The 13,020-nt window shown below is 38.9% G+C and overlaps 1 protein-coding gene across 2 annotated transcripts in view; it reads left to right on the top strand.

The window, feature by feature from the left end:
* The window catches only part of RASGRP3 (RAS guanyl releasing protein 3), a 32,556-nt gene that overhangs the window by 18,297 nt on the left and 1,239 nt on the right, over window positions 1-13,020 (top strand). For both annotated transcript variants that reach the window (XM_063305347.1, XM_063305338.1), the window contains 7 exons: window positions 547-624; window positions 3,253-3,366; window positions 4,573-4,688; window positions 5,594-5,741; window positions 6,560-6,596; window positions 8,871-8,996; window positions 11,743-12,095. In XM_063305347.1, coding sequence (XP_063161417.1) covers window positions 547-624; window positions 3,253-3,366; window positions 4,573-4,688; window positions 5,594-5,741; window positions 6,560-6,596; window positions 8,871-8,996; window positions 11,743-12,095 — 972 coding nt within the window. The remainder of the gene's footprint in view (window positions 1-546; window positions 625-3,252; window positions 3,367-4,572; window positions 4,689-5,593; window positions 5,742-6,559; window positions 6,597-8,870; window positions 8,997-11,742; window positions 12,096-13,020) is intronic.

The raw sequence follows: 13,020 nt of genomic DNA, 5'->3' as shown, positions 1-13,020 counted from the left end.
TCTTTAGTCATTTTCTGTACTGATGTGTAGAATTAAAGATGCTCAGGCCTGGTGATGCTGAGGCTTTTTTTTTTTTTTAGTGTCCACGATTTGCCACTTTCACACAGTGGATTTCTCAAAAGCTTGTTTATAACTTCTGAGGTTGGCTAACAAAGAATCTTTTGTTTTGCAGCAGAAAAAAACAAAACAAAAAAAGCGAAGAAACCTGACATGGACTATGATGTCACTATGACACTACCAACTATAGTGTTGAACTCTCCCCTTGGTTTCTGCACAAAACAGCCCCCAGTTTCTTGTCATGCTTCCCTCCCTGGAGTATTAACATTTACATTTGCATGGGGGAGGGGCTTCATACATTGAATTGCAGCAAAAGGGTCATGAGTGGAAAGAGGCTGAGTGCCCCCCCCAAACTGCTTCTTTTAAGAGTGGCTTTCCTGTAACCAAAATAACTGTTATAGTTTTATTGTGACATTTATGGTTTTTAAAATGTATTAGGTTGGTTCCCATAATTAATATATGCTGCTTTTATTTTTGTTTCACTCTTAGCTTTCACTGGATCTCTACCACACAGAAGATGATATTTATAAGCTTTCATTGGTGCTAGAACCTAGAACATCTAAATCAGTAAGTTTGGGGGTTTTTTCTTGGTGTAAGAGTAAATATAATATTATTGTACTGGAGCAGTGATTCACAATCTACTTTTTTGTGTTAACATTCATTGATTTGCCTATTTAGGAATCATGCTTTGCTTTTCCTTGATAAGAATGTGAAAGTGTGCTCTTAACTTTCAACTATAATTTCTGGATTGTGAGATCCCATGACTGAAAGCCACAACTGTTTACTTTGGAGTAAACCCACTCAAGTGGCCCCACCCATTTTCATAGCTTGTGACCTGTCAATTGCAGCCTACATTGGTACTGTATACAGTTTTGTTTGTTTCAAGAAAGGGCTGATCTGCCTCAAACAGCTTTATGATTGGTGTGGACATGACATAATTAAATAAGAAAAGGTGGCTGCTGAAGTTGTTTCTTGTCTGTAGTTGTAAAAAGCCTAAGAGTCTTGCCAAAAAGTATCATATTCAGATAAAATACTGAACAATGTAGAGGGTTTCCAAATTAGCATTTTATTGTTTGATCAATGTGCCTTACTCAAGGAATTTTACAAGAAGTCAGGCTGAATGTATATTTCATCCATGGCTTTCCCTTCACTATAGAATCTAGATTCTGTTGGTACATAATCTAAAACAAGAGGTTTGCATGATAGACTTACAGTGGTTAGACTTCTAAGGCTCTATTAGGAACAAAGCATGGAAGGTGCACTGCCAATTGTATTTGCTGGATCTCGGGATCTTTCTCACGTGGATATGGCACTGAGGAAATATCATCCTCTTCTTACTCTTTTTGATAGAGTTGGCAAATGGCAATAAAAAGAGAATGGAATAGATTTGAGATAAAATATGAGTAGAGGTCAATAAAAATATTCTAAAGTCCTGCAGCTAATGCCTTCTTGATTATTGGTCATTGCTAATGATGGAAACATGATATAATATTGGCCAGTAATCTTTAAGAACTGTAAAAATTAACTTCAGATTTTTTTTGCACTTTTTTTCTGTTATGCCATGAGAGTAAATAATAGGGCTATTCAACGGTTTGGATTCAGTTCCAAAAAGATGCTTCTCAAGGGCAGAAGTGTGAACTTAGCATCGGTCTACAATTTTTTTAAAACAGCTAAATTTTTCTTGGAATTTTGCTACACTTCTCCTCCTGTGAGCTCTGGAGCACCTTTAGCACAGCTCTAGTAAATAGCTTCCTCTGACCTTCTCTGTTTCTCTTCTGTTGGTTCTGCCACTTGGTTGGCAGAAGAGAAATCAGTTACAAATTGCAGTGAAGTCATGCATTGGAGAGAATCCAGCTTTTTTCCCAGTGCTGAGATAATTCTTTTGGTGCAGTTCTGCTGAGCCCCCTCCTCCAACTGAAAGTACGGGAAGATAACCTTCGCCAGATCCCTTCTACTGTACCTGCGTGGCTACCTCTTCCTTCATTGTTCCAGAAAGTTTCCAGTTCCACTGGAGCAGTGGAAATGGAACATAAGGGGAGATAGGAAAGAGGGGGCAATCAGCAAAGACACCAGGTTGTCCACTTCGCCAGCAGGATTCTTCTGCTGCATCAGAAACTTCTCAGGATGGGAGAAGTCCTGCCATCTATAGAAGGCAAATCCTGGGTCTGACCGTATGGATGACCATTGTAATTAAGGCAGAGACAAATGGATTTAAACTCCTTATGAATAACCTGCTGTTGTAGGTTCTCATTAAAACCAACAGCAGCTAGGCTATCTCCATACAGCCACACCCCATTTTATATTAGTTATTTATTTTATTTTTGAAATTTAGTCAGAGGCTCAATATTCCCCTTAGATCTAGAAGAGTTAGATCTAGAAGAGTTCTAGGCAACAGAATTCCCCTTCCACTTCATTTGTTCTGCAGAGCAAGGATTCTCCCACACCACAATCTGCCCTCCTACTCCTGCCTTACGCCTTGGAGATTGTTGCTGTTACATCTCAGAGGTGCAATTTCTTATAATTTATCTTAATAAAAACAAAGAAAAAGATAGGCTGAACACACTTTTTAAAAGCATGATAAATGATATCAGGGTTCAGGCGTATAAAAGAGTGCCATAAGAAACGAGACCAGGAATTCCCATTGGCACATAAGCTAGAACCAGAAATAATAGACACAAGTAGCAGCTGCCTAGATTTCATTTAAATATATATATATATATATATATATATATATATATATACACACACACACACACACACACACACACACATATAAATAAATAAATAAATAAATAAATAAATAAATAAATAAATAAATAAATAAATAAAAACTCCCTGACAGTAGAATCTGTACAACAGTAGAATTGTCTACCTGCAGATATTATGGGTTCTCTGTCTCTGGAGGTTTTCAAGAAGAGGCTGGATACCCCCTTAAGGATGGGCCGGTTGGTTTTACTGTGCATTGCAGAAGATTAAAATGGATGATCCTTGAGGTCCCATCCCTACTGTAGAGACTGAATTGGAATGAACTACTAGGGAAAACTTAGTTGCCTAAGATGTACCTTTGACTGGAGGGGGGGTGTGCATGTGTGTGTTAAAAAAGCTCCTCAGAAAACTTGCAGGAAATCAGGTACTGCTGCACTTCATTCATAATGAAAACTAAAAAAAATGCTTCTCTGTTTTCTTTCACCACAGCCTACCTCTCCAACAACCCCGACTAAGCCAGGCGTGCCCCTCGAGTGGGCATCTGGGGTAATACCAAAGCCTGACCCAAGTGTTATTAATAAACATATCCAAAAGCTAGTTGATGTAAGTATTGGCAGCAGGGTTCCAATTTTCTTACCTTCTCACTCATCTCATGAAGGCATGAATGCAAATGAGTGATAACAATGTAATCCACATGTACCTTGCCTGAGAACAAGGTCAGGCTTGCTTCTGAGTACATATGCAGAAAAGGTAACATGTAAATGTACTGATGCTAGCAAATATGAAGCCTCATTTTTCAAGAGTATCTTCTAAATATGAATATATGTGAACATAGATCTATATTAAGTTATTTGAATATTTCAGCAAAGCAATCTTTGGCTCTAGGCCTTGTGAATGCTCTGTGTGAATGTTCTGTATTTTCTTATTCGCTCCACAATATTCAGTGGCTTTTAATTGACTGTAATCATATTTGTGGTACATTACTAAATTTTAAATACAGGTCCATGGTATAGCAATTAATTAAATAAAAAATGTCAGGCCATTCACAAGCAAGCACAGCTTACACTAGAGTTTCCAAATCTGGAACATCCTGTGCAAAGCCAGAGTTTATGCCATTACATATTGTGGGTGGGTGTGCCTTCCAGTCAGCGTTGACTCCTGGAGAGTCCCTGGGCATGTCCCTGCAGTTTTCTTGGCAAGATTTTGGAAGTGATTTGCCATTGCCTCCTTCCTAGGGCTGAGAAAGGGTGACTGACCTAAGATGAACCTGCTGGGGAGAAGGCTGGATGAATTTGCCTAATATTGCACCATGTATAACATCTTAATTAACCCTCTCACAATCTTGTTTTTACTTATGTTAATTATTTGTTTTAACTGGTTTTTATATTCTGTTTTAATCATTGGTTTTACTGTACACCGCCCAAGTAACTTTGTGTGAGATGGGTGGCCTTATAAATTTGATAAATAAATAAAATTAATTAACAATATGAATCAATCCTATATTATAAAAAACAGCTTCTCCTTTTTAGAACTCTTGTTCCTTATCTCATGGCACAGTGTAGCTAAGGGTGATGTTCAAAGCTCTGTAGACCAGGATCTAAAATTATCTAATTTCATCCCCTTGTGACATCTTCTGATACTTCTGTATGAGTTATGGTAGGCATAATTACCTTTTCTTACTGCAGTTCCTCTCATTCAGTTGTTATCTGCATTTATACTGGGCTTTGATTCTAGGATGTTCCAATCTGCTCTGTTGTCCATAATAATTTGCCGTTTTCTTCTCTTTTTCCTATTTCCTTGCATCTTCAGTCTGTTTTTAAGAATTATGACCATGACCATGATGGCTATATTTCACAAGAAGACTTTGAAAGTATAGCAGCAAATTTTCCTTTTCTGGACTCATTCTGCGTATTAGATAAAGATCAGTAAGTGACCTCCTCTTAGTGTTATTTTCAGTGTAGCCCCATGCGTGTTGAAGGGCAATGATTCCCTTGAGTCCCCCTCAGTTTCTGACTTTCTTCGGATTGATACAGAAATGGTTTACACTGTCTTCTTCCAAGATGTTCTTTTTATTTCCCATTGTAACCTGTACCCTTGGTATTTCCTGGTGGTCTCCTTTCCAATTACTAGCTAGCTTTCCAACAACTACTGTGCCTAGTTGAGCTTTTTGGAACTCAGCCAAGGCCAGCAAGGCCCTGCCACTTGTGTGCATATTTATCAGGTGTAAATACTAATTTGCTCAATCAGGCATATTCTGAGTTACATTTATACAGATTTGCAATCTTAATTTATGAATAAATTTTTAAAAATCAGCATTCATTTCTTTTAAATTACCTCTGGTACCAGTCTTCCCCCTTCTCAGTCATCATCTCAATTCTCCAAGGGACAGATGACTGATATTCCCATTTTGCATTACAGTACCTTTCTTTAGACCATTTAATACAAATGGATGGATGGATCACAACCTGAACACTGATCCCCTAGCTCCCAAGGAAAATTTATAAACAATTAGTGCTGAAAGTTCATGGTCACATGGGTAGATTTTATCACTCAGCATCACCAACATCAAATTACCTGGGGGAAAGGATATACAATAGGTTGGATCCAAAGCTTTTACTCTGCCAGCAGGAGTGTTCCTGAGCAAAATTCTGCTTAAAACATTCTTCTTGGCCAAAACAAGTATCAGAAAGTTTTGAAATCGTATTTATTGAAGTACCGCCTTTTCTGAAATTGGAGAAATCAAGCCCCTGGGAAAGGAGCCAGGATTCTCTCGTTTTCTGTAGCATGGTGATGACTGATTTCCCCTTCCCTCCCTAACTTTTTTTAACAGAGATGGTCTTATCAGCAAAGGAGAAATGATGGCATATTTTCTAAGAGCTAAATCACAGCTACAGTGCAAAATGGGACCAGGTTTTATACATAACTTCCAAGAGATGACTTATCTTAAGCCAACTTTCTGTGAGCATTGTGCTGGATTTGTAAGTATACAATGGTGCAGTGTTGAGATTAAGGTGGACTAAGACATAAAAAATATCACAGTCATACTTTGATCCTGCCCTGTTTCAAAAACCTGAATAATGTCAAACGCGTATACACACTGCACAAACATAAAAGAGTAGGCAAGGTTTTGTTGTCCAAGTGCTTTGCCTTCTCCATGGAGTTTTACAGGTGGTCCAGTTGGTGTTATTTCATTCATTCTTGTGTTTTTTCACTATCGCTGCTTTCTGCTTTTCTGACTGTAATAAGGGGAAGACAGAATGGTTGCACAGTGCCTTTCATCCCCATCTGGGAAACTCAGGAGTTTATGATTAAAGATAACAGAGTTCAATAGTGCAATCCTATACATATCTATTCAAAGAAGGAAGCCTCACTGAGTTGAGTGTGTCTTCTTCCAGATAAGTAAGTACAGGATTGCAGTCTCGTTGTGTATGTACAGTATGTGTCTATATTCTGTATCATTTCAGTGTAACAAAATCAAAGTCTATGGTGTATCCAAAGTCTCTGAAAATGGGTATATCAGAAATGCAGAAACAGATGCTGATGAAGAGCGCTTCTGCTGATTCATTCCCATTCATTGGGGAAAAAGTGGCAATCTGTTGAATCAGTTCTGTGCTGCTTCATCTGTAGGCAGTGGAAATGTGAGAGCCTCACAGCTGAATGGATAGCTCTTTCTAACAGGAAGGGTGTTGAGTGGAGTAATTTCCTGTTTGTGCTTTTGTAGCCATTGTTACTACCATCATAAGGAGGTTGTGTTCCTTCCGGCTTTCTTTTTTATTTCTTTTGTCTTTAATTACAGCTCTGGGGTATAATCAAGCAAGGCTACAAATGCAAAGGTACTGTAAATCATGCATGGCCATATAGTCTCTAGTTTTTTTTAATACTCGGTCTTTTGATTGTTGGCAAGAAGTGCCATTCACTACATTTTTGCATTCAGACTAATCTGGATAATTGCCAGCCTTATGCATGCTTACTCCAACTAAATCCACTGGTGCAATGGGTACTCTTATTCAAAGTAGATGCACATAGGGATGCAGGCTTCATAATTTGCAGACTGTGAAACCATTCAGATTCTTCAACTGTTGTTCCGTTTATTTTTAATGATTAGGTTCTTTTAAAACTAGTTCAAGTTATCTACTGTGGCTGTGCATCAGTTTTTGCCATTGAACATTACCTTCGCTAAAAGCAAAGTCATCTGGAGAAAGCTAGTGGAAAACAAGTTGCCTAAAGGGAACCCAGAGTTTTGCAAAACTATAGACATTTGTTTCAGAAGTAAACCAAAGAAATCAAGATTAGAGATAGATATGTAGATTTGATAGGATGGATGGATGGATGGATGGATAGATAGATGATAGATAGATAGATAGATAGATATAGATAGATACTGTAGATGTAGATATAGATATAGATAGATAGATGAGATAGAAAGATGAGAGAGAGAGAGAAAGAGAGAGATTTAAAATCCATGCCTATGAAGTGTGAGCTTGCTCAGAATCACAGAACATTGAAAGTCAGGAAAAACAGAAAACTGGGGCATAGAATGGACCATCTTGGAGGAGGGTTTCTTTGGCTGGCTCCTTGATCAAGAAAACTGGATATAGGAAGTGAGGGAATGCTTCTGTGTGTGAAGGACCAGGGTAGCAGATGTTTTCCAAAGTGCCATTGCTGTTTAGAAGGTTCATGTACCACCAAATGTGTTTATAATGTTAGCATGAGGCACACACCACATAGCAGTGGGAGAACTAGGAGGTGCTACACTTCCTGGTTCCAGCCTTGTTTAGTCTTAGTCCAGTTTTTACTCTGCGAACATATATAGGTTTTAACCAGTCTTCCATTCCTGACCTCCAGTTCTTTGCAAGAAGCAGAAAAATGGAGTCTTCTCACCTTCCTGCCTGCCTCTTGGCAATTTTCCACTCTCTAGTAGCATTCACCCATTAATCTTATCAAGAAAACAGATCATCATCCTTTCTAGTCAGTTTTAGAATGCGTGCAGAATACTTCCTGACTTGATTTTCCCAACATATATAAATAGCACACTCCTTCCCTTAACAGCAGCCCACAAACGAGGCTGATAATGCTTCAACACATTACATTTGGCAGTATAATGGAGCAGCAACTGGCTGAAATAGCTGGCAATCAGGATTGGGGAAATGCATTTTAGAGGGAAAATAGCATGGAGGGTGTCACGTGGTCTGAGAGTTGAGGTACTCGAGATACTGACAGGATAGACTGCATAGGTTGGTCTACTATTTTTACAGGTTCCTCTTTCTAACATTTAATGGCCTTAAACTCCCGTTAAATTAACTGGGATTCAAACACGCTTTACTTTAGCTGCCTTGCAATGCTATTCACTTTGCTTACATTTTTATGCTGAAAATCAACTGATCTTATCCAATTGGGAAACTGTTTGGTTATATGAAAGCTACTAATACTCTGAGACAGGGGGGTATGTGAGTGAGTGAGAGACATTTTAAAGTAATGAATAAATCTATATGTAGAACTCTTGCTTTTCTTAGAAAAAAATCTTTTGGAGTGAGAGTTGGAATGAAGTGGTAGTAGATACAGGAGTTTTTAATCTTTTTCCTTCTACCAGCTTCTTCTTCAGTCCATATCATGTACTATAAGAGACCTCCCCATGAGATTCCAAACATACTTTCTCCATAGCAATATTTGTACCATTTCGCAACCTATCCATGCTGCATTGTATGTGCCAAAACAGTTGGAAAGAGTAAATATCTCTGCCATTGTTTCACAGGCCTAGGAATATATAGCCAACCCGATCAGGCCTGCAACTAGGGTCTCTGTCACCCGGGGCAAACATGGATTCCACGCCCATTTTAGCGCCCCCCCCAGTGCTCATTTTGGCTCCTCCCCAGCACGGCGCCTGGGGCACATGCCCCGCTTGCCCCCCCTAGTTGCGGCCCTGAACCCGATGCTCCTTTCAGGGTGACAGTTCTGCTGCCATCCACATAATATCAGTTATCTAGGATTGTTACTTCTAATTTTTGCAAAGTTTTTGTAAATGTCAGATTTTATGCTGGCCCATCTCATTTTGGAAAGAGCAGTTTACCAGAACTATTCCTTGTTCCTTTGCTGGTGATTTGCTCCAGATTGCGGTGCCAACTGCCATAAACAGTGCAGAGATCTGCTAGTTCTAGCTTGCAGGAAATTTGCCAGAGGGACTTCACTGAACAGCGGTCATGGTTCTTTGCCCAATAGTCCATCACTGCCTGCAGGTAAGAGAAGACACAATGTCTCGTGGCTGATTGTTCAACCCATGCCTTTCATGGCCCAACCGTGTTTGAAATGATTGTCTTGAATGCACTCATTATTGCCCTTATGAAATAGAGAGCTTTTTATATAGCCTGAGTTGACCCTATTAGTTTAGCTTGCTCAGCTTCTTAAGAAAGCCTGGCATGGTAGTAGATACAACCACTACCATTAAAAATTTTAATGGGGTATCCTCTCTAATGAGATTCATGTGGCTCAATATGCCTGGCTGCTGTTCCCAATACTCCCATTTCAGGCCAGGGATAGATCTTTAAACCAGAGTAGTGACCTATACTTGCAGCAACTGCAGACACCTTCTAGAGATTACATGGCAACTTTCATCATCAGTGTTGCACCTCATCTGGAATTCCTGCTGTCAGTATAACAAGGGGATTTGTGCGGTTGCTGCTTGCAAGTATGCTGAAGTGAGGCCCAGTATCCAAGACAAAGAGTTCAATTTTTGTTTAGAGGCAATTGTGCCACAACAGTAATTTACAGTCTGTGATTCTTATGTTCACCTAGATCATTTCCAACGTAGTTATCTGATGTGCAAAGAGACCTCTTTTGGAGAGGTCAAGGAAATGGTGGTTTAAAGTATTGGCTTTCACCTTGAAAGCTTTAAATTGTTAGGCAGTCCCTCAGAGAATCAGGCCATCTTAATATGTATCTGTTCAAACTAAGCTCAGCAGAAGAATATCTTTTAAAAATGCTCTCGTGTATAACTGCCAGACAGATGACATTGGTGTAGAATGCTGTAGAATTGCTGTAGAATGCACTCCCTTGGGAATTGTGCTTAGTTCCCACTCTTTCCCCTTTCGGGAAAGTCTATCACAGATAGTCTATCAAAGATAGACTTTCCTGAAAGGGGAAAGAGTGGGAACTAAACACAATTCCCAAGGGAGTGCATTCTACACCAATGTCATCTGTCTGGCGGTTACCCCTACGCGTGCATAGAGTTAGTTGTCTTGAATAACCTATAGGCAGAATATAAGTCATATAAAGGAAGAATAGATGCATCAATACATAAACATTCTGTACAGATTACTGTATGATTTATGATTAGAAAGATTTGAAACACTGGTAATGCCAACCGTATTCCTCTCTGGAGTTTTTTTCCGGCTCATGATGAGCACAGAGGAAGGAAGATCAAAACACCGCAGTTCCAGGCTCAGTTCTATTTAAATCAAATCTGTCTGAATCTAAAAGCAAAAGTGGAGGAGGAAGGAAGTTTTAGAATGGTGGTCTTTCCTGGATGGGCCTGGCTAGAAATGTTACATCCAAAACAGTGACAGTGGAAGACTTTAGGATTTTCACTTTGGAAATACAAGGAGGAAAAAAAATACCAGGGCTGCCTGTTGCAGAGTCAGGTTTCCACTCATCTGACTAGAACAGACTAGGATTAAACCAGTCAGTCAGGTACCATTGTGCATCTTTGAAATCTTCTTGATGGTATCATTCTCATTTGGCCATCCTATTCCTAAAGTGATTATGAGGCTGCCAAATTCTTTTGCTTTTTGCTTTCTGGCTGCAGGAAGCTGATGAGCAGGGCAACCAGACTGACGGAATGCAAGGGATTGCACCACTGGATTATTTCTCTCTACAGTACTCTTTTTAAAAACAACTTGGTTAAAAGATCAAGGTCATATGTGAAAAAGTTCCTCAGAAGAATTAAGACAGTATCATCATAGATCATAAGGAGTGGAGTTGGGCCAGAAAGATAGCTTATAAATACTTCAACAAACATAAGAAGATATATGTTAAGCATAATTTCCTATCAATGAAGCCTTTTACAGTCTTGGATTTAGATTATGTAATTTTATCAGATGAGGAAATAGGACAAGTTAGAAAGAATATGAAATAAAGCTCTACCCATTGCTTTAGTTAGGGAATAGATTTGATTTTCCTTTTGTATTAATCAAAACAGCAAAAAATAGCAAAACATTTCATGGGTTTGGAAATGCAATTTTTCCATAAGATACATACAGAGCTTCAAAATGTGCCTGCTTGCTATCTAGACTGATAGTGTGAAACTCAAACATGGTTGAATATAAGACATTTAATGCTATTGACTGCATTGACCTATTTATGGTTTTGGAAGAAAGACATTCTTTGTAAAAATTTTAACTGAGATTAGCTGGGCTTGAAGAAATTTGTAAGATTATTTTCTTACTGGGATTTTAAATGTAAGATTGTTAAACTGATGGCTTGGGGTAGGTTTCTTGTTCTGTAACATATCAAATGTCACATTTTTAACCGTTGGTTACTGTAAGTCAGCCTTCCCCAACCCTATGCCGCCCAGGAGTATTTACTGTAGGTTCTGTCATGTTGAGAGTTGTAGTCTAACACATCTAGAACAAACTAGACTGGGGAAGTAGCTAAAACCTTCGTGATTTATCAGTATGATGGACAGATCTAAAATACTGTTAAAATTCCATCAAAACTGGAGTGTGGATGCAAAATGAAAGCAAATTCAAAATCAAAATCAAGAACGAATGACTGAATGAATATGAATATGAATATGTATACACACACACTCCTTAAAGAAAAATCCTGTAAATTACAAATGCAATATACAAACTTTTCAGTGTTGAAAGAAAACCTTCAGAAGTGCTTTCATCTTTCCTAGCTGAAACTAATTTGCTATCTAGCCAGTGTTTGTTCCATATTGTACTTAACATTAACTTAATTGATTTGCACTTTGTTATATTGCAGTACAAGATGAAGTATTTAAATTCCCCACTGTAACCCCACAAAATCAGGATCTTGACAGCAGAGCAATCACACTTGTAACCGGCTGCTCTCAGAAGATTTCGGTTCATCTCCAGCGGGTAACCACTAGTCAAGCCACTCAGACCGAACCACTGTGGAATGAACCAGGTTGGGGTGATTCAGGATCACACACTTTCCCCAAAATGAAATCCAAGTTCCATGGTAAAGCTGGAAAGAATAAAGGTTTTGCAAAATGGGAGAATGAAAAGTCTAACATTCCAGTCAACAGGGACATGGCAGCGCACGTGATGGATCAGAATGGAACAGAAACTCTCCTAGAAAGACAGGAAGTGCAGGTTTGTACTATAAAATTCTTAGGGGGTTAAAGCCGTTCTTTCTTTCTCAATATACATTTTAACATACAGTTTTTGCAACTGTATACTACAGGAGAAATAGTCACCAAAAAGTCTATTGCAGATCTTGGGGAATGTTATTTCTATTAGCATAAACTAATGTACATATGGAATTATATGTTTACTGTATACTGTATATCATAACTACTATGACAATATATTTGAGATTGGGCATTATATTACATATGCTGTGCACAAATTTTAAAATTAGAACTCAATACTTCCTTGAGATAAAAATGATCAGTTTGAAGGTTATTTAATGTGGTAGTGTCAGCCTTCTTGAGGAAGGTGATGGTTCAACCTGTCTTGAAAGAGGCAGTGGTGTGCCCCCTCCTCAGGAAGTCACTGCTGGACCCATCAGTCCAGGACAATCTTCATCCAGTCTGCAACCTTCCCTTTTTAGGGAAGGTTGCTGAATAGGTGGTCAGGCTACAGCTTCACTACAGCTTCAGATGATCCTGGAGGGAGCAGATTATCTAAACCCTTCTCAATCAGTTTTCAGACTGGGGCATAGTAGTGAAACAGCACTGATGGTACATGTTGATGACCATTGATGGAACCAAGACAGGGTAGTACAACCATCCTGGCTATTAATACTGGACCGCCTGTGGGGACTGAGAGGGGGGTACCATATTGTGGTAGTTCTCCTTTCCCTGTGGTTGGTTGCTATCAGCGGTGGGAGGGGAGAGATTGAGCCCAAAGCTCCGAAGCTCAGTATTCTCACTTCTCCTGTTTAACATCGAAATGAGGCCACTGAAAATATATGTGGCTGTTTCATTACTCTGTCTAAACATCATTTTTTCTTTTTTTTTATTATATTGTTTTCATGCTGTTTTTAGTGTTGTACGCTGCCCAAAATCACTATGGA

Source organism: Candoia aspera, chromosome 1 (assembly GCF_035149785.1).
Source record: "Candoia aspera isolate rCanAsp1 chromosome 1, rCanAsp1.hap2, whole genome shotgun sequence".
Taxonomy (NCBI): Eukaryota; Metazoa; Chordata; class Lepidosauria; order Squamata; family Boidae; genus Candoia; species Candoia aspera.
This window is presented reverse-complemented; position numbering and strand designations above follow the sequence as displayed.